Consider the following 21,937-nt stretch of genomic DNA (forward strand, 5'->3'; position numbering starts at 1 on the left):
GAAATACTAGGGAAAATATAAAGGGCAAAAGGAATATTCCATATAGAAGCAAAGATACTTAGAAAGAAAGAACAATAGAAACAGTTAAAATAAACAAATAGTGGGGTGCCTGGGTGACTCAGTAGGTTAAGTGTCTGACTCTTGATTTCAGCTCAGGTTATGATCTCAGTGTTGTGAGACTGAGCCCTGTGTTGGACTCCACACTCAACTTGGACTCAGCTCATGACTCTTTCCCTCTTCCTCTCCTTCTACCTTTCCCTCTGTTCACTCACAAATAAATAAATAAACACATAAATATATAAATACATAAAATCTGAAAAAACCCTAAATAGTTACCATATAAAACATATATATTTACATATGTATAAATATATGTATATTTAAAATACATGAAAATATAGTATAAAAAGTAGAGGGATTAAATGAAGTTAGACTATTCCAAGTTCTATGCCTTGTTTAAGAGATGATAAAAGTACTAATTTATTTTGAAATACAATAAATCAGGAATATATATTATAATCTTTTGAGTAATAAATGTAGCTAAAAGGAGAATAGAAGAACACATAACAAACTCACAGAGGTAAAAAAAAAAAGAATCATACAAAATTCTTGATTAATACATTTTAGAAAGAAGAAAGGACAGAAAAACAAACAGAGTGGGTGGAAAAGTAGAAAATGGAGAATAAGTTAGAGATTTAAATCAAATTATATCTGTAGTATCATTAAGTGTAAACAAACTAAATACTACAATTAAAATACAGATTGTCTGACTGGATATCAAAACAAAACCAAACCTAATTATATATCTCTTACAAAAGACACACTTTAAATATAAGGATCCAGAAATATTGAAAGTAAAGAGATGAAAGATATACATTAAGCAAAAATTAAGCAAAAGAAAGATGGTATAGCTATAGCAATATCAGACAGAGTAGACTTTGAAGCAGTAGTCACTCCTAGGAATAAAGTAAGATGTGTCATGATGATAAAAGGGTCAATCCCAATTCATGACATTCCTAAATTTTTGTGAACCTAATAACAAGCTTCAAAATATATAAAGTCAAAATTAACAAGATTAAAACGAGAAATTAATAAATCCACAATCATGGGAAGCTATTTTAACTTTAACCAAAATGGGATAAAACTATAAATCAACAACAGAAAGATAATAGGAAAGTCTCCCATCATTTGGAAATGAAACAACACACTTCTAAATAGTCCATGGGTCAAAGAAGTTTCAAGGAAAATTAAAAAACAAACACTGAACTGAAAGAAATGCAAGCACAACATACCAAAATATATAGCTAAAGCAGAGCTGGAGGGAAATTCAGCATTAAATGCTTCCATTAGAAAAAAACAAATCTCCAGCCTGATCATATTCTCTTCTCTCTCTTTTTTTTTTCTTTCTCTAACCAACTTATCTTATTTAAGAAGAGAGGGAGAGAGGGGCAGAAGGTATATTGGAGCGAATTACAGTACAGAATTTCCCTAATATCACAGAGGGAACAAGCATCAAATAAAGGAGGCATAGGGAACGCACCTCAAAATGAATAAAAACAGGACCACACCCCATCATCTAAGAGTTAAACTTACAAGTCTCAGTGACAGAGAGAAAATCTTGAAACAGCTCAGGACAAGAAGTCTGTAACATACAATGGTATAAATATTAGATTGGCAGCAAACTTGTCTACAGAGACCTGGCAGGCCAGAAAGAACTGGCATGATATATTCAGAGCACTAAATGAGAAAAATATGCTGCCAAGAATATTATATCCAGCTAGGCTGTCATTGAAAATAGGAGAGATAAAAAGCTTCCAGGACAAACAGAAACTAAAAGGATTTGCAATCACCAAACCAGCGCTATGAGAAATCGTGAAAGAGGTCCTATAAGCAAAGAGAGAGCCCAAAAGTAACACAGACCAGAAAGGAATAGAGACAATACACAGTAATAGTCACCTTATAGGTAATATGATGGCACTAAATTCATATCTTTCAATAGTTACCTTGAATGCAAATGGGCTAAATGCCCCCAATCAAAAGACACAGGGTATCAGAATAGATAAAAAAAACAAGACCCATCAATATGCTGTCTACAAGATACTCATTTTAGACCCAAAGACACCTCCAGATTTAAAGAGGGGGTGGAAAACAATTTACCATGCTAATGGACATCCAAAGACAGCTGGGGTGGCAATCCTTATATCAGATAAATTAGATTTTAAACCAAAGACTATAATAAGAGATGAGAAAGGACACTATATCATACTCAAAGGGTCTGTCCAATAAGAAGATCTAGCAATTTTAAATATCTATGCCCCTAACATGGGAGAAGCAGACTATACAAACCAATTAATAACAAAATCAAAGAAACACATCAAAAGTAATACAATAATAGTAGGGGACTTTAGCACCCTCCTTACTGAAATGGACAGATCATCTAAGCAAAAGATCAACAAGAAATAAAGGCTTTAAGTAACTCACTAGACCAGATGGACATCACAGATATATTCAGAACATTCCATCCCAAAGCAACAGAATACACATTTTTCTCTACTGCACATGGAACGTTCTCCAGAAAAGATCACGTCCTGGGTCACAAATCAGGTCTCAACTGGTACCAAAAGATTGGGATCATTCCCTGCATATTTTCAGGCCACAATGCTCTGAAGCTAGAACTCAGTCACAAGAGGAAAGTTGGAAAGAACTCAAAACATGGAGGCTCAAGAGCATCCTACTAAAGAATGAATGGGTCAACCAGGAAATTAAGGAAGAATTGAAAAAATTCATGGAAACAAATGAAAATGAAAACACAACTGTTCAAAATCTGTGGGACACAGCAAAGGCAGTCCTGAGAGGAAAGTATATAGCGATACAAGCCTTTCTCAAGAAACAAGAAAGGTCTCAAGTACACAACCTAACCCTACGCCTAAAGGAGCTGGAGAAAGAACAGCAAAGAAAGCCTAAACCCAGCAGGAGAAGAGAAATCATAAAGATCAGAGCAGAAATCAATGAAATAGAAACGAAAAAACAGTAGAACAAATCAACGGAACTAGGAGCTTGTTCTTTGAAAGAATTCATAAGATTGATAAACCCCTGGCCAGACTTATCAAAAAGAAAAGAGAAAGGACCCAAATACATAAAATCATGAATGAAAGAGGAGAGATCACAACCAACACCAAATGAGTACAGAAAATTATAAGAACATATTATGAGCAACTATATGCCAGCAAATTTGACAATTGGGAAGAGATGGATGCATTTCTAGAGACGTAAAAACTACCAAAACTGAACCAGGAAGAAATAGAAAACCTGAGCAGACCCATAACCAGTAAGGAAATTGAAGCAGTCATCAAAAATCTCCCAAAAAACATGAACCCAGGGCCAGATGGCTTCCCAGGGAAATTCTACCAAACATTTAAAGAAGAATTAATACCTATTCTCCTGAGACTGTTCCAAGAAATAGAAATGGAAGGAAAACTTCCAAACTCATTTTACGAGGCAAGCATTCCCTTGATCTTAAAAACCAAAGACCCCATCAAAAAGTAGAATTACATACCAATATCCTTGATGAAGACAGATGTGAAAATTCTCACCAAAATACTAGCCAGTAGGATCCAATAGTACATTAAAAGGATTATTCACCATGACCAAGTGGGATTTATTCCAGGGCTGCAAGGTTGGTTCTACATCCGCAAATCAATCAATGTGATACAATACATTAATAAAAGAAAGAACAAGAACCATTTGATACTCTCAATAGATGCTAAAAAAGCATTTGACAAAGTACAGCTTCCTTTCTTGATCAAAACTCTTCAAAGTGTAGGGATAGACAGTACATACCTGAATATCATCAAAGCCATCTATGAAAAACCCACAGAGAATATCATTCTCAATGGGGAAAAACTGAGACCTTTTCTGCTAAGGTCAGGAGCACGGCAGAGATGTCCACTATCACCACTGCTATTCAACACAGTAGTAGAAGTCCTAGCCTCAGCAATCAGACAACAGAAAGAAATAAAAGGCATCTAAATCAGGAAAGAAGAAGTCAAACTATAACTCTTTGCAGATGATATGATACTACATGTGGAAAACCCAAAAGACTCCACTCCAAATCTGCTAGAACTTGTATAGGAATTCAGTAAAGTGTCAGGATATAAAATCAATGCACAAAAATCAGTTGCATTTCTATACACCAAGACAGAAGAAAGAGAAATTAAGGAGTCAATCCCATTTACAATTGCACCCAAAACCATAAGATACCTAGGAATAAACCTAACCAAAGAGGCAAAGAATCTGTACTCAGAAAACTATAAAGTACTCATGAAAGAAATTGAGGAAGGCACAAAGAAATGGAAAAATGTTCCATGCTCATGGATTGGAAGAACAAATATTGTGAAAATGTCTATGCTACCTAAAGCGATCTACCCATGTAATGCAATCCCTATCAAAATACCACCAATTTTTTTCAAAGAAATGGAACAAATAATCCTAAAATTTATACAGAACCAGAAAAGACCCCAAATAATCAGAGGAATGTTGAAAAAGGAAAGCCAAAGTTGGTGGCATCACAATTCCAGACTTCAACCTCTATTTCAAAGCTGTCATCATCAAGACAGTATGGTACTGGCACAATGGAACAGAATAGAGAGCCCAGAAATGGACCCTCAACTCTATGGTCAACTAAACTTTGACAAAACAGGAAAGAATGTCCAATGGAAAAAAGACATTCTCTTCAACAAATGGTGTTGGGAAATGGGACAGCCCCATGCAGAAGAATGAAACTAGACCATTTCCTTACACCACCCACAAAAATAGACTCCAAATGGATGAAAGATGTCAATGTGAGACAGGAATGCATCAAAATTCTTGAGGAGAACACAGGCAGCAACCTCTTTGACCTCAGCCGCAGCAACTTCTTCCTAGAAACATCGCCAAAGGCAAGGGAAGCAAGGGCAAAAATGAACTACTGGGACTTCATCAAGATTGAAAGCTTTTGCACAGCAAGGAAACAGTCAACAAAAGCAAAAGACAATTGACAGAATGGGAGAAGATATTCTCATAAAGGGCTAGTGTCCACAATCTGTAAAGAACTTATCAAACTTAACACCCAAAGAACAAATAATTTAATCAAGAAATGGGCAGAGGACATAAACAGGCATTTGTACAAAGAAGACAACCAGGTGGCCAACAGACAAATGACAAAGTGTTCAACATCACTCGGCATCAGGGAAATATAAGTCAAAACCACAGTGAAATACCAGCTCACACCAGTCAGAATGGCTAAAATGAACAAGTCAGGAAATGACAGATGTTGGCGAGGATGCAGAGAAAAGGGAACCCTCCTACACTGTTGGTGGGAATGCAAGCTGGTGTAGCCACTCTGGAAAACAGCATGGAGGTTCCTGAAAAAGTTGGAAATAGAGCTACCAGCAATCACACTACTGGGTATTTACCCTAGAGATACAAATGTAGTGATCCGAAGGGGCACGTGCACCCGAATGTTTATAGCAGCAATGTCCACAATAGCCAAACTATGGAAAGAACCTAGATGTCCATCAATAGATGAATGGATAAAGAAGATGTGGTGTGTGTGTGTATGTATATATATATATATATATATATATATATATACATACACACACATATACAATGGAATACTATACTATGCAGCCATCAAAAGAAATGAAATCTTGGCATTTGCAACAACGTGGATGGAACTAGAGGGTATTATGCTGAGCAAAATAAGTCAATCAGAGAAAGACAATTATCATATGATCTCTCTGATATGAGGAATTTGAGAGGCAGGGCGGGGGGTTTGGGGGATAGCGAAGGAAAAAAATGAAACAAGATGGGATCGGGAGGGAGACAAACCATAAGAGATGCTTAATCTCACAAAAGAAACTGAGGGTTGCTGGGGGTAGGGGGCAGGGAAAGTGTGGTTGGGTTATGGACTTTGGGGAGGGTATGTGATATGGTGAGTGCTGTGAAATGTGTAAGCCTGAGGATTCCCAAACCTTGTACTCCTGGGGTAAATAATACATTATATGTTAATAAAAATAATTAAATTTAACAAAAGAAAAAAATGGAGAAAAAACAAACAAAGAAACCAACAAAGGAAGCAGAAGAAAGGAAACAATAAAGAACAAAACCCAGTAAAATTGGAAACGAAAACAATAGAGAAAATTAATAAAACAAAATAACTTGGTATTTGAAAAGATCAATAAAATTGACAAAGCTCCAACAAGACAGATGAAGTAAGAGAAAAGAGACAAATTACAAATATCAGGAATGAAATAGGATATTACAAGAGACTCTGCAGTTCAGTGAGAGAACTTCCTATCAAGAGAACAATAAGGAAATGCTATGGACAATTCCACACATAAATTTGATAACTTAAAGGGACCAACTCCTAGAAAAGTGAAAGCTACCATAATTCATACAATATGAGATAACTGGAATAGTTTTCTAATTATTAGGGACATCGAATTTCTAATTAAAAACCTCCCAAAAAAGAACTCTTTAAGCCAAGATGGTTTCTCTGGAGAATTCTACCAAATGTTTAACGAAGTAACACCAGTTATATACAATTTCTTCCAGAAAATGAAGAAATAACACTTCCCTTCCTATTCAATGAAGCCAGTGAACCCTGGTACTAAACCCAGTGAGAGTACAAAATAAAAGGAAACAAAATGAAACGACTGACCAATATTTCTCACAAATGTAGGTGTAAAAATTCTTATCAAAATATTAGCAAATGAAATTAAGTAATAACAGAAAAGAATTATATACCATGACCAATTATATACCATGACCAAATAGGTTTTATTCCAGGCTGGTTCATTGGCTGAAAAGCCATAAATGTAATCCAACATGTTAATCAGGTAGAAAAGAACAACCACATGATCATATGAGTTGAAGCAGAAAAATCATTTAATAAGACTCAATATCCATTTATGATAAAAACCCTCAAAAAACTAGAAATTAGGACAATTTTCCCAATTTGATAAATATATCTACAGAAAAACATATGGCCAACATCATACTCAATGGGGTAAAAGACCACATGCTTTTCTCTTAAGATTGAGAACAAGTCAAGAATATTTGCTCTCGGGGCACCTGGGTGGCTCAGTGGGTTAAGCTGCTGCCTTCGGCTCAGGTCATGATCTCAGGGTCCTGGGATCGAGTCCCGCCTCTGGCTCACTGCTCAGCAGGGAGCCTGTTTCCCTCTCTCTCTCTCTCTCTCTGCTTACTTGTGATCTCTCTCTGTCAAATAAATAAAAATCTTTAAAAAAAAAAAAAAAAGAATATTTGCTCTCACCATTGCCATTAACATACTACCGGAAATTCTAGCCAGTACAATAAGGTAAGAAAAGGAAATAAAAGGCCTGACAGAAAAAAAAAGAAACAAAGCTTATGTTCACACAAAAACCTGTAGATGATTATTTATAGCAGCTCTATTTGTAATGTCCCCAAACCGGAAACAACTAAAATGTCCCTCAATAGGTAAATGATTGCCACCATACCATGGAATATTACTCAGCAATAAATAGAAATGAACGTACAATACCTACAATAGCTTGGGTGGATCTCGAGGTCATCATGCTGTGTGAAAAAAGCCAATCTCACAGATCACATAGTTCCCCATTTATTTGATTCCATTTAGGTAGTATTCTAGAAATGATAGGATTATAGAGATGGGAAACAGATGAGTGATTGCTAGGGTTTGGGGATGGGGGGAAGAAAGGTGTGTAACTATAAAGGTATAGCATGAGGAATACCTTTGTGGTGATGAAATAGTTCTGTATCTTGATTGTGGCACTGGCCACATGTATGATAAACTTGCCACAGAACTATACATACCTTGTATCAATGTCAAATTATTGGTTTTCATGTTGTAACTATTGGAGAAAACTTGGTGAAGAGTACAAGGATTTCTCTGCACTATATTTGCAACTTCTTGAGACTTTATAAAAAGTTCAAAATAAAGAGTTAAAAATAATTATAGCTATATAAAATATGATTATGTATAGTAACTATAAGCATACGGTTATGAAAAAAGGAAATAAAAATACATGAAGTCACGTATTGGCAGGAAATGGTCCATCAAATTAAAAAAAAAAAATTTAAGTTGAGAAAGTCCTTTTAGAATTTTCCACCTAACTTCAATTCATTCCTAGGTGATGAATGGTAATCTTAACAGTAGAATGATATAAATACCTAGGTACTAGCATATATAATAGTAACTTAAATGATGTTTATTAACTGACAGATGCTATTTTTTGTACATATATGTATACAGTATACAATATACAATTAAATTCTTGTAATGGTCTTATATAGGCACTATGCTTATGCTCACTTTAGAGGTGAGGAAACTAAGCCAGAGAGAAAATAGGAAATCAGTAGAGAAAGTGGCCTAAGAATATCCAGCCAGGCTTTGCTCTAAGGACGGGTATGGCTCAGGCCCAGACCACCTACTGACCTTGATATAGAAAATCCATTGCATTTGCAATGCAGAGAATATTCCTCCTAGCTCTGTGCTCAGAGACCTTGGCAATTTAGAAAGTGAGGAGCTGAGTAATGGCCAAGTTTGAGGAAATCTAGAATGCTTGCTCAGGATTAATTAAAAGTCTGTGTAAAATTATGTCTCTTGAATTCTATTTCCGGACAGGTTCATATCAATCCTCCGTCAGCTCTCCAGAGGGGAGGGTATTCCACAGCATATAAATATTAAAACATCTCTTTAAGATGTTGGATATTTAGAAGTACTAACAGTCAAACTACCGTTTACTGCCCTTTCTCATCCCACGGATTATTTATTGTTTGAAAAGATAAACATAGGAAAGCAGTTGACCTAACAATGGCCTATTCCTGATTACACATTGCATTAAATACAGAAATTATAAAGAGGGCACTTTGGGATCTTTGGGTCTTTAACATCGTCAAAGACCATGTAATGAAAAGGTATGTGGCTTAGCCTAATAGATTAATGCAAACCACAGGTCACAAGAGGCCTGGAGTAAGTGTGGTTGATCAACACAAATCTAGCACTACTACAGAGAAGTAGGTCAAAGCCCAAGGATTCTGATATGTCCTTGTACTCATAGCCTTGAGTGGAGTGCTTTGCACATGACAGACATTTAATATTCTTTTAATGGAATGAATGAACGAATGAATGAATGAGGGACAATAGGATGTCTGGCAGGTAAGGAGCAACACACATGCTTTTTGCACATGCTTAGTGGCTTCTATCATTTTTTATGGTAATGATCTTTTCTACCTTATTTTCTTAAAAAAATATTGATTGAGCTCACTATACTGTTTTCAAGATGTACTTATAGGTCACAACCTGCAGTTTGAAAAAAAACCTTTCATAGGTAGAAGGTCACGCATGGCTTTTGGAGTCATATCTGGGTGGGAAACCTGGCTCTGATCACTTAGTACTTGTGGCACCATTGGTAAGTTTCTTAATTTTTCCTCAGCCTCCAGATTCTCATAGATTATGTACATTTGTCACCCTGGAAGCTGACAACTTAGGCAGATACAAGTCTAGCATAATCCCAAGAGTAGAGCTCTCAAAAGATGGAAAAGAAAAAAAAATTAATGAGAACATGGAGTTTTAATAGATATTTACTCTACAGGATTTCTTGTTACCTTTCTACAGCACAAATCTGAATATGGCATCCCCATTTCAAGGGTTCGCCGTTGCTCTTGAACTAGACACTAATTGTCTTATCTCAGATGATATGGCTTTTAAGAGTATGGCTTATGTTGACTTTCATTTCTTGCCTCTAGCTGGCCTAATTTATGTACTATACTCCAGATATTCTGATATATGCAGTTCCTACCGTAAATGCACCATGTTTTCTCTTTGGGTCTTTTGTCTGCTCAATTAATTTCTGCTTGCTCTTTAGGTCAGAATATAGATTCCTTTAGAGAGCCTTGTTTGACCACCCAGATCTGCATTCAGTGTCTCCATCAGGAGCTCCTATAGCATCTTTGGCTGACCCTTATTACAGCATGCCACCATCAATATTCCAAAGTATCAGCTGCATCCCTCGGGAGGACAGACTTCTCTTTGTGTTATTTATACGTCTCAAGAAATTCTGCACACTCCCTCCCACCTCCTCTTGGTAAACTGGATAATTTAGATAAATATACCTTAAGGATCAGGTCATTTGTTTGAAAAACAGTCCAGTCAGTTCTTAAATGACAGCTTTAGGAAATCAGAGCAACCCTTTGGCAAGCATTCCTCAAACGACCAGCAAGGCTGAAGATGGCAAGAGGGTGGAGGTCTTACAGATGGATGGTCACTAAGTACCAACCCTCCTTGTCTAGCTCATGTATAATAGAAGAGAAGGTTATCTACATTTGTCACCCCCAGAAGCTGACAACTTAGGCAGACACAAGTCTAGCATAATCCCAAGAGTAGGGCTCTCAGAAGATGGAAAAGAAAAAAATTAATGAGAACATCAAGTTTTAAAGAGTGGGGATGGAGGAAAGTAGAGTTAATGGTATATCAGTTATTATTAGCACTTATCTGGTCATAGAGATTGTTTCATTAAGAGATTTCTCATTATTGTTTAAAAGTCACTTAAAAATTGATGGCAATATGTTCTAAGGAAAAAAAAAAAAAGGATTGCTTTGTTCAACTGATGAATTTTAACTCTCTATGGAAATGGCATTTATTACTGGGATTCCCAAACCGAAATGAGATCACTTTGGCTCTGTTTATAGAAACTAAAAACACATCTCCAAGTCATCTACTGTAGTCCCTGTTCAACTCCCTCCACACAGCCTTGCAAAGCTGTGAGTCAGACGTGAGAGCAGAAAGCCTTTAAACTGAAGTAAAAATAAAAGGAAAAATCACTAGAGACTGGGGACACGTACCAACAGAGGAACGAACTGTGCATGACAGAGTTGTGCCTCGGTGAGGTGCCAAATCTCTGAAATCAAGAAACTAGACATCAATTATCCTGCATTGCCAAAATAGCACAAGGTATTTTCACACCCAGCTAGGCTAGGAAGCTTTACTGTTAACACTTTTTCTATCCTTCATCACCCTTATCTTCGAATTTTCCAAAACATACTTTTCAGTGGTCATGAAAACTAAGACTGTAAGCCCTCCACCTGCTTTATTTAAGTGATATTAAAAAATACTCAGACTGAAATATTTCTGTCTCAGCTATAAAAGAGGGTCTATATAATAAGGATAGCCTCCCACAGGAAGTTAATAATATATTTGAACAGAGTGCTATGTAGCATTAATCTATAACTTTTGCATTATTGATGGAAGTGAAAAAAAAAGAAGACAAGCCATCTGGAGGTAATCTGTTTGTGGTGGATACCATGGGATGGCTTCCTACAAGCTACCTGCAACTCCTTTCTCCCTTGTCTTTGTTTACTGAAGATGAAATACTATTTCCCAAAACTCTCTTGCACTTCGAAGAGACTTTTAAATATAGTTTTTGCCAGTGAGAAGTCGTTGGGGTGTTCTGGGAGATTTTTTCAAAGGGATGGACTTGACAGGCATAGTCCATTAGCTCTTTGTCCCTTTCTCCTTGGAAAGTGGACACAAAGCCTAGAGTTGCAACAGGTTTCTTGGAATCATGATGTAACATGAAAAAACAGACTAAATGAAAAGAGGTCACTTAATGAGGCCCAAACCACAGAAATTCTTTAAAAGGTGAGACAAATATATCAGTTGGGATTTTGGTTGTTTACAGCCAAACAGGATATGATTCGACACACTATTGTCAATGACAGCTCTTCTGGGACACCCAGAAATTGGGCTAGTTCATCCAATGGACTGTGCATGAGTTCAAGCCCGAACAAATGGAGATTCGAAGGACAGGAAGACAGTGTTAGTTCTGATGACAAGCTGAGGGGACATCTAATGAGGTAGGAATGGTTTTTAACAAGCAATTGACAGAGTAGGTAAATGCATAAAAACTGTGCTCTTCACATATGCAGATGATATGACTGCTATAAAAGAATCTGAACTGTTTTCCAGTTTTCGTGCCTTTTAAACCCTCATTTTCTTTTCTGTTTCTACTTTCTAACTCTTATGATTGAAATACACCAGCAAGAGTTTGGGCTGGAATTAGGAATTAACCATCAACTATGTGACCGTGAAACAGAATCTAACAGGTTCCCAAACCCATGACTTTAAGGGTCAGCAGCTAAATATAATCAATAGCCTTCCTAAATAGTTGTATTTAGTTCAATAACTTTCTTAATATGTAGACCAATAATATATAATATTGGCCAATAATACATAGTCTAATGACATTCTTAATTAGCTATAGTCAATATTTATTGAACCAGGCATTGGGATTTCATTTATTCTACAAACAATCCATAGGAGATAGGGTATACTCTCGTCCCCATTTTACAGTGAGGAAACTGAGGCTTGGAAAAATTAGTATATTTGAGCCAACTACCTAGAAAGACTAATCCACAGTCTCAGGTCTTTCCCAAATTAAATGCATATGCGATTTCATAATTTTTATATTATGTCTTTTATATACCTCTATTCTAATGGAACACATTATACTATAATTATTTGTTTATGAGATAGTTTTCACTTTTATACTGAATTCCTTGAGGGTAAGGATGGTTTCCAAACTTCTTTGTATGATCTGTGGACTACAACACAATGGGAGTTTCGTACAAACATTGGTGAATGCCTGCTGGGAATCAAGGATTCTTAACAGGGATACTGAGGAGCTCTGTGCTGTTGGCCACCTTAATTTCACAGCTGTAGTATGTAAGCCAGTAAGTATTTGATAAGCAGATATTAAGTGCCTGATATTATACTGGACCACAGGAAGCATTATTTTGCTTAATTAAGTCTAAATGGACACATTTGGGAATATCTAGAAGAGAAAAAGGATGCAGTATTCATCAAGAACAACTAATTCCCTTTCTTTTTAGGGTTACTAGATTGGTAAATCAAGGGTTTCTCACAAACACAGTGTACCTTAATATCACTAAAATATTTGACAAAGTTTTCCACAATGTTCACAGATGAACTGGAGAATGCACACTAAATAACAGAAGTCTGGATTAATAGTTAACTGAACATCCATCCCAAAGAGTGTTGATTAATGGAGGTCTTGAGTGATGAGTTGCAGGGATTATACTTGACATTGATCAACGATCTTATCAATGACATGGATGAGTCCATAATGATTAAATATGAGAATGGTATAAACCTAGGAAGGGTAGCTAATATATTAGAGGACAAAAATCAAGACTTCAAAATATCTTTATTGGCTAAAACAATAGGATAAACCTAACAAGCAAATATTTAACTCAGGTAAAGAGAATATCCTACGTTTAAAGAAATAATTGTAAAAATATAGGATTCTGCATAATATTTTTGGGAATATTTGGCTTGATAGCAACTCAAAATAGAGCTTTTCGTTAAAAAGTGCGCACCATAAATGACGCCTGATATAAAAATTAAGGCAGCATTAATAACAAATTAAGATCAAAAGATATAAGAGTCTCTTTGATTTTCTATGCCTGTTTTTTCACACTATATCTGAAATATGGTATCCAGTTCTCCATGCCATGCAACAGAAGACAATCATAAACTCAATAGACTGGAGCATATTCAGAAAATGGCTACCAAGAAGGCTAAATGCATGGGTTGTAATTTAAATGACTAGGACTGCTAGAGGAGTTTATACTACAAAAATGATTATACTTCTCAAGGCTACATGCTTGTTTGCTTTATCCTTGTAAGGCCAGGTCTAAACAGAGAGCCTGGCATATATTTGGAGTTCAGTAAACATTTGTTAAGAAAGGTGGTCAGAGTAATCACCTCAAACAGCTGAAGGAAGGGCTAGGAATGAGGCTTAGATTCTGTGTTCAGGTTGGTCAACCCAGGAGCTATAGTAAATGTTACATGGAAAAAGCATTTGGATGGATACAACGTGAGCACCCCATATCAATTAGAGTAATCTGATAGTAAAAAGGGATGTCTCATGAATTCTTGTCACTGTAGGTATGCCAACATGGGTTCAATGACATCCTGTGAAGGATCTTGTGGAGAAGATGCCTATGGATGGGATGTAAGACTTGACCCCTTAACGTCCCATTCAATTCTAAGATTCTGTCAAATGATTCATTCATTCATTCATTCCAAAAATATTTATTGAGTACAGACTGCTCTAGGAAATGAGGAGATAATGGTGAACAAAAGTATGCAAGGTCCCTATCCCTGTGGAACCCGAAGTGGAGACCAGTGGTCTTTAAAGTGGGCTGTGGGCACATTTGAGGGGAGAAAGAAAATAGAACTATTATTCACAGCTTAAGAAGTCTCATTCTTTTATTAACTTCTGTATTTTACAATATGATCTATAATATCATTAGTAAGGTAATTAAGTGTATGTCACTTAGAATCAAAGGCACATATTTTGGGGAGTTAACACCCAAAAGCCTTTTTATGGTAAGGGTGTGTGATCAAACGTATTTAGCAACCTCTGATAAAGAATGTCAAGTAATCATGTGAGTGAATGCAAAACTGCAGCCATGTTAAGTACCACACACACCTTCAATTCCTCCTAGTTGGGACTGTTCTAAGCTCATTCAAACATAAAGCCTTCATGTTCGCATGCTGTGGGAGCCCTTTAATTGCTGGCGTTGCGGTGACAAACGAGCACATCCTACCCTTAGGAGCTGTCAGGACTTAACCCCTGCTATATTTGAATCCTAGAAGAACCAGCACCACAAGAACCCAGTCTTAATGGTTCCATCGTGGTGACAGGGATTGTTTTTAGCCACCATCATTTACAGACAAATCCTTTATAAGCCAGGTTTTTCTTAGAAAGACTGAAGATTCAGGCCCAAGCCTTGAGAAGCAGGCAGGTAAGAGGCAGAAGTTAGTCGCCCCTATTAGGAAGCTACTGTGGGCCACACATGACATGTCTCTGTGACACAGAGATATATAACAGATAGAGATTTGTTCTATAGATTATATTTAACCATTATAACATGTAAAGCTATTAGGATAATCCTCCTTCAGCAAATAAGGAGGTGAGGATAAATTGCCATTTAATGGTAGGCTGAAGTCCAGGATTTTGTGTCACATTAGTGAGCCCTCCCTTACCCCACTCCTGGCCCACATCTCAGGATAAAGCCCAAACTCCCCATCAAGGCCTTCCAAAGCTGTATCATCTGCTTTTTGCCCAGCTCTTAGAGCCTCCCATTTTAACCTCTTGCCATTTACTCTTTCACTCAAGTTTCTGTTTTACTGAACTTCTTGTAGTTCCTCTAACACACCATGCTTTCTTTCACCCCCACGCCATTCTCTTTTCCTCCCACCCCCAGGTCCAGCTGCACCAGGCACCGTATGCTTCCCATACAAAGCAGTTTTCACGCTGTGTTCTCATTACACTTTTGTAGCCCCCAGCGGACTCCAAGCTCTAGAGAGAGAGTACCCATCTTCCTCCTTGTTTTCCAATGAACTCTGCATTGAACTCATGTCCTGGCGCTCAGTACATTCAGTAAACATTTACTGAATCTTACACATGAAGATGAAAAATGGCATCTCAGAAAAGTCAACTTACCGAAAGTCATGCAGTAATATCTGGAAGACGACTGAACCCAGGTCAGCCTCATTCCAGAGTCCAAGATTTAACCTGCTGTTTGTATCTTGGGAGCCAAATAGATGCCAATCCACCCATCTGGGTACTAGTTCCCTTAACTAGGAAATGGGAGTATGGGTCTTTAAAATGGTGTAGTATAAGGAAACAAAGATTGTATAACATAAAAGGAATCTACGATAAAGGCGTTATTCGATGCTATGTGACGTTGGGCAGGTCACTCAAATTTCTCTGGGCCACAGTTTCTGTAATAATATGAGAAGGCTTTCTGGATGGTCTCTGAATTCCCTTGTTAAGTCTGAACACAGGTGACCCTTGAACAACACTGGCTTGAGCTGCACAGATCCACTTACCTGCAGATTTTTTTTTTTTTTAAATAAATACAGCCCAGTACTATACATGTATTTTCTCTTCTTTATGATTGTCTAACTTTTATTCCTGAAGCTTTCTTTATCATAAGAATATAGTATATAATATATATAAAATACAAAATAAGTCTTAATTGACTGTTTATGTTATTGGTAAGGCTTCTTGGTCAACAGCAGGCTATTAGCAGTTAGGTTTTTAGGGAATCAAAAGTTATATGCAGATTTTTGACATGTGGGTTGGGCGGGGGTCAGTGCTCCTAACCCTTGTATTGTTCAAGGGTCAACTGTACTATTATGTAAGGTACTTCAAAGTTGCAACTTTTTCCATCCTATAACAACAATGCTATCTTTATTGCAAAGCTTGCTAAGTTCTTATCACTTTACCAATTCTCTTCACATTGCAATTTCCCTCTGCTCCTATCTAGCTACTGCAATTTTTCTTTCTAAATTAATTGAAGACCTCTTAGTGGTTATATCCTAAATCCTCTTTTTAGTTCCCTTTCCATTGACTTCCCTGAAGTATTTGAAAGCCTCACCTCTGTGGTCTCTGCTAAACATCTTTCTCTTAGTTTTAAGCTAAAACTTTTGGCTACTTCTTATTCTTTTCCTGCATCCAATGCCGCTCTCTTATTCCAGACCCTTCCCATCTTTCAATATTGTAATCATATCTTAATTTGTCTTATAGTGTAACCATCTTCCTTTTTGTCTGCCTTCAAACTGGCAGAGCTATTTTTCCCAAATACAAAACTATCAGCTCATTCCCTAATTATGACTCTTTGATGGCTCCCAGTGTCCATGGGATTAGCCAATATATACATAAATACTGATTGTACCCATCTTCCATGCATCCCTGGAGCTCAGGGTAGACACCAAGATGTGAGCCGAACTTCAGGGCCCTTCTTAGCCCTGATTTCCAGACAGCTACTATCAATCAAAGTATGTGAACATAAGATGGAATCTTTTCATTCATACTATGACTTTAACCTGCTTTTCAGATACATTTCCTATCCCTATCACTTTCTTTCCCCTTCCACACTCCATTTCCTGGATGCTTCAGAGCTTCCCCAACATGCCATGCTCTCCCAGCCCACTTTACCCTTATACATTTATACACGCTAAGTATTCTGTAAGGAAAACATTTTTTCTGCCAGATCTGGTCAATATTTAGTAATCCCCCTAGAGCCTGTCCAAATGTTGCTTCCTTTTGAAGATCCTTCCTGACCAGCAGGGTTAGAAAAGCTTCTTTTCCTTCTGTTTATATTACATTGCAATGATCTATTTCCTTATGTGTTGATCCCCCTTCTAACTAGAATACAACTTTCTCTGGACTGCGGCCACTTTCTAATCATCTTTGGATCTTCCCTAGAACTTACTACAGTAGCTAGAACACAGTAGATGTCAAATGAGTGTTTGCTGAGTGAAAGGCCAAACAGACGACAAAATGAATGACATGCCTCTAATTGTACATAAGGTAGGTTTGGTACTCATGGTTCCTGCTTATACGCACTGTGTGAGGTATGCCCACAGCAACACTCCTCTTAGACTCACCTGGTTCCCAGGCATACCAGAAAAGTTGAGAATTTCACAATAAAGGACAGTAATAATAACAATAATGATGATCGAGTGCTTACTGCATGCCAAGACAAAAACTACTCATTTTATGACTTAAAGAACAAGGGGCCGAATGATCTTCAAATATAATGAAAGAAAAGAACAGAATAGAGATAATTCTGGCATAAAGAGTCATACACTTTGATCTATTATCCAAAAATGTGACAAGTGACTAAAACTCCACTGAAGACAGAGCTTTAGATCATTTATTAATACAATGGGGTCAGAGTCAAAGGAAAGACTACCACTTATCTATCTGTCTAGACTGGGGAGTAAATAACATTTTTTAAAAAATCTCATTATATACTGGCTACAGTTAACATTATCCTAAGAAATTTCTATACTGGGCAAATCTACATGTGTGAAAATTAACTTAGGATAGAGTTTCTTCACGTTCCAAGGAATAACCGTAGGATCTGGAAAAACAAAATGAGCCTTAGGTGACAAAAATTTGAAAAGTGACAGTGCTGATTACTGTATGCTCCTTTTAGAGGCTTACAATGCATGTTGGCATACTGGGGATATGAAGACTGCAGTAAGAAAACCTGTTCTGTGGGGCATAACCCAGAATTCTCCATATGCATTTGACCAGTGAACTTTTTTTTAATAGAATGCCTTGTGTTTATGTCCATGGAATTAGTAGAGGGAAATACTGGCTTTGGAGGTTCCTAGAGACAGTCCCTCTCTGCTGGGATTCTAGCAGTGAGCACGTGCAAAGGGGATTGCTATGAAGACCCGTCTGATTTAGGGAAAATAAGATTGGCTTTGGTCCGGGCCAGAAGATACTCATGAGTGGTATTGTCATTTCCATGATAAAAAGTCAACCCTAGATGAAGGCTTAGAAGAAAAGGCCAACTCTTAATCAGTCGTTTGAATTAACAGTTTAGTTATTGGGGCTGTCTCACACAGTCATAGGAATTTATATTTTCATTTTATCCCAAAGAAAAACTTGACCATCTTTCTTTAATACTATCAACCTGGAAGCTTGACAGTAAGGATTAAAAATTGCTCCTTCCTTCCCACTTGGTTATTGGAAAGGCTCTGAAAGGTAATCAGTCTTGTGAAGCTACACTTTACAGTCTGCATAAAAATGCCATGATTTCCCTTCCTCTCCCCAACCTAATTGAAAGTGCATAATATCACCCAGCTGGGGAAATGTAAACTGTAAACATACGCAATATATCATGCTATCGCACAAAAGCTGGTTACTAATAGGGACTGGGTAGTTGTCAGGACCAAAAGAAATCTGGAAAACAAGTCTTTTTTTCATCTAGAATGAGAGCTCTTTGTGCCTGCCCCCCACCCGCCTCAACTCCTCCCTTCAGAATTCAAGCTACGGCCAGATTAAGCCAAGGTCAGTCAACTCATTCCTTGCGTGTGTAATTCCAGGGGTCACCTAACAAGGTATATTGACTAAAATGCTCTTATATCAGCCTTTCAAGAGATGAGGCATTTTATTTGTGGCAGGAGGTGGGGTTGAAATTATTTTGTTCCCTACCTACTTCGATTGTACTGACAGATGGTCTTATTATCTTTTTCCTTAGCTGCTAAGCCTAAAGATCCTTGGCCTTGTCACCTCTTATCTTTCTCTACTTCATCAAACTCCTATTGCCAAGATTATCTCTTTTTCTACCTCTGATCATCCATGAACATCTATACAGGATCACATTTTCCTTAAGCGTAAAATCCCAACCTTGCTCTTCAAGGTCCTCTGCACCTCTACACTCTCTCTAATTCCAACTCCATTATACCTACAAAGAAGCCACTGTTCTCTGACTCCTCACCTCCCAGTGTCATGACATTTTCTCGAATAAGTCTTTCACAGTAGGACTCGTAGGAGAAAGGACAATATTCCTTCAAAGTTTTCATCATTAGTCCTTTGCCACAATATCCTTTCAAAAACTGCTCTCTGTTGCACCATGACTTCAGTGACGACCATTCATTCATGTCAACTTATGACTGGCTATTTCATTTTATTTTTGATGGCTAATACCTTACTGGTGGGTCAAAGCCTAGCTCTTACCAAGAGGAGTATCTCATTTCAGTTTTAATAGATTAAAGGATATATTTTTATCAGCTTTGGCAGGAGACATGACTTGAAACTTACTGAATTAAAACCATATTTGTCTTTTAATAAGCTGTATTACCTTTCAGCTGGCACCAGTGGGTGATACGGTTTGTTGACCTTGGCATAGAGACCCTCTAAGTGGTCTCTCTCTGGAGACAGCGGACGGCTCTCCCGGTGGTAACCCAGTGGTCCAGCCCGAGGCGGAGATGGTGACCTATAGACACTCGATGCACACGGTTCCCGGAAGTGGTTCACTCTGGCGTAGTTGGGGTCCATTTCGTCATCATCCATATCATGCAGCGATCCAGTTGCACCAGCAGCATAATCAATAAGACCTCTTGCCTGCTTTTCCCTTAGCTCCTGGTGTTTTGCTACAATCCTGAAAAAAATATAGAATAGGGAGCAGAGACATATATGAATTTTATGTGGAAATACAATGACAGGCTCTCCTGAATCTATGTTGATTTCTCCTGGTCAGTCACTTAGCTGTTACTCTCCTGTTAACCCAATATCGGTGCAGTTAATTTTATATCTCTGACCTTTATTTGTTATGAGGTCTTGACTTTTATAGCAATGGAATAGGTATTTTGACACCTTGCCCACCAATGACTGTGCTGACTGCAGAGTCAGAGGCTGATTTTCATTAACGTTCCCTTCTTACAAAGGGATGTACCCCATGGGAACAGTACATCCGTGGTGTGATAATATGGAAGTCTTCCTTGGGAGAGGGATGCATGTTAAAGAGCCCATCAGAACCACATACTTTGGCTATGATTTCCCTATTTGGTACCCTAGAGTTCTAGCGTATTCTTTTAAAGGAAAGAGCTTGCAAAAATTGATTTAAATATGAAAAAGAAATACAGAGGCTTTCTGGTCACTGAAAGCAGTGGGATCCGAGGTAATTTATGAGAGACTCTAAGTTTTTCGGTTACACAAATGGGGATCATTGTGTCTCATTATATAGGGGCTGGGGACAGAGTAAAATAAGTGAAGAAATTAATAGGCTCCTGACAGAGATGAATTGGCACATATAAGTGAATTAAACATTACTGGCAGAACTCCACGGCGCGCGAGCCTTAAGTGATATTACAAAATGCTACTGCTAATCAGTATACTGTGTAGACTGCTGGGAATGGGAGCAGCAAAATGCACCTAGGTGGATTCCAAATCCATCTGAATTTTAAGAATTTGACATTTAATCTGGAAAGTGTTAGATCAGCTCTCCTAAATTCTCAGTTACGTGTTAAAAGGGAAAGGTCAGTGTGGCATCTCATTGGACAATGGTGATGTGATTGTGTCAGGAGGTGTTCTGTGCTAATGAGGAAAGAAGGTAACCTTACATCACTGGCCAAACAGGGTGCATTATGCATGCACTATAAGAGAAGCCAGGTGATGCTGGTTCAGACAGCCAGAGGAAGAACTCAGGAGAAGATAGGGACAAGCTAGAATCCTGGGCTCTGAGAATACAAGAGGGCTGTGGGCTAGAAGTGAAAGGTCTGTACCAGCCCAGACACATTTATAGAGACCCTGGATGAACTAAAAAAACAAAAACTGAACTTACTCGGTACCTTCTCTTCTTCAAGCAGAAACAGCTGTTTTTGCACAGGGCAGCTAGCTTATTTTACAGAACATCAAATTCTTTGTAAAAATCTTTAAAAGCCATCCTCTTTATCTCTCAAGGTATTTTCTCTCTTGGCAGAATGGCTTTTTTTTTTTTTTTTTTTTTTTAAGGGGAGAGAAGGGAAGGGGAAAAAGAAGACATGAAGAAGATACCGGACAAAAATCCAGCATCTAACCCCAAGTCACAACAGATGAAAATAAATGCCAGGATACATTACTGCACACCTCTTTGACTAAGTCAAATCATGTACCCTACACATAAGTAATTAGAAGAATTTATATTTTTATAAAGAGGAGCTTGAATCTCTAAGGGATTCTGAATGAAGATGAAAGGAAGATTACACGGTAGGGTACCTGTCAAGAAGCCCTGCCTGTCCCCTTTCAGTGCACGTTAGTACTAGATTCACGGATGTTTGTTTTGAATAATTTTCTATAAAGAAGATAACTTGTTCTCTTCTGCAATAAAACAGTCCTTTCAGGGACAGTGCAGACTGGATTATCAGAGAACGCTCACTGCACTACGATGATAGGAATGGATTTCCATTGCAAAGAGAACGCAGGACATCAATAAAGTCAGGGGGTGGGATTTCTGTGTGGTTACTGTGCCTCCTCCATGCGATGCCTTCATGAGAAATCATTCAGCAGAAAGATGAACA

The 21,937-nt window shown here is 37.7% G+C and overlaps 1 protein-coding gene across 1 annotated transcript in view; it reads right to left on the bottom strand.

Moving 5' to 3' along the window:
* PARD3B (par-3 family cell polarity regulator beta) overlaps positions 1 to 21,937 on the bottom strand; it is a 1,039,321-nt gene that overhangs the window by 138,641 nt on the left and 878,743 nt on the right. Inside the window, exon 20 of the mRNA XM_080799276.1 lies at positions 19,741 to 20,040. Within this exon, the coding sequence (XP_080655402.1) occupies positions 19,741 to 20,040 (300 nt within the window). The remainder of the gene's footprint in view (positions 1 to 19,740; positions 20,041 to 21,937) is intronic.

The sequence above is a fragment of the Martes martes genome (genome assembly GCF_963455335.1).
Source record: "Martes martes genome assembly, chromosome: 3".
NCBI lineage: Eukaryota > Metazoa > Chordata > Mammalia > Carnivora > Mustelidae > Martes > Martes martes.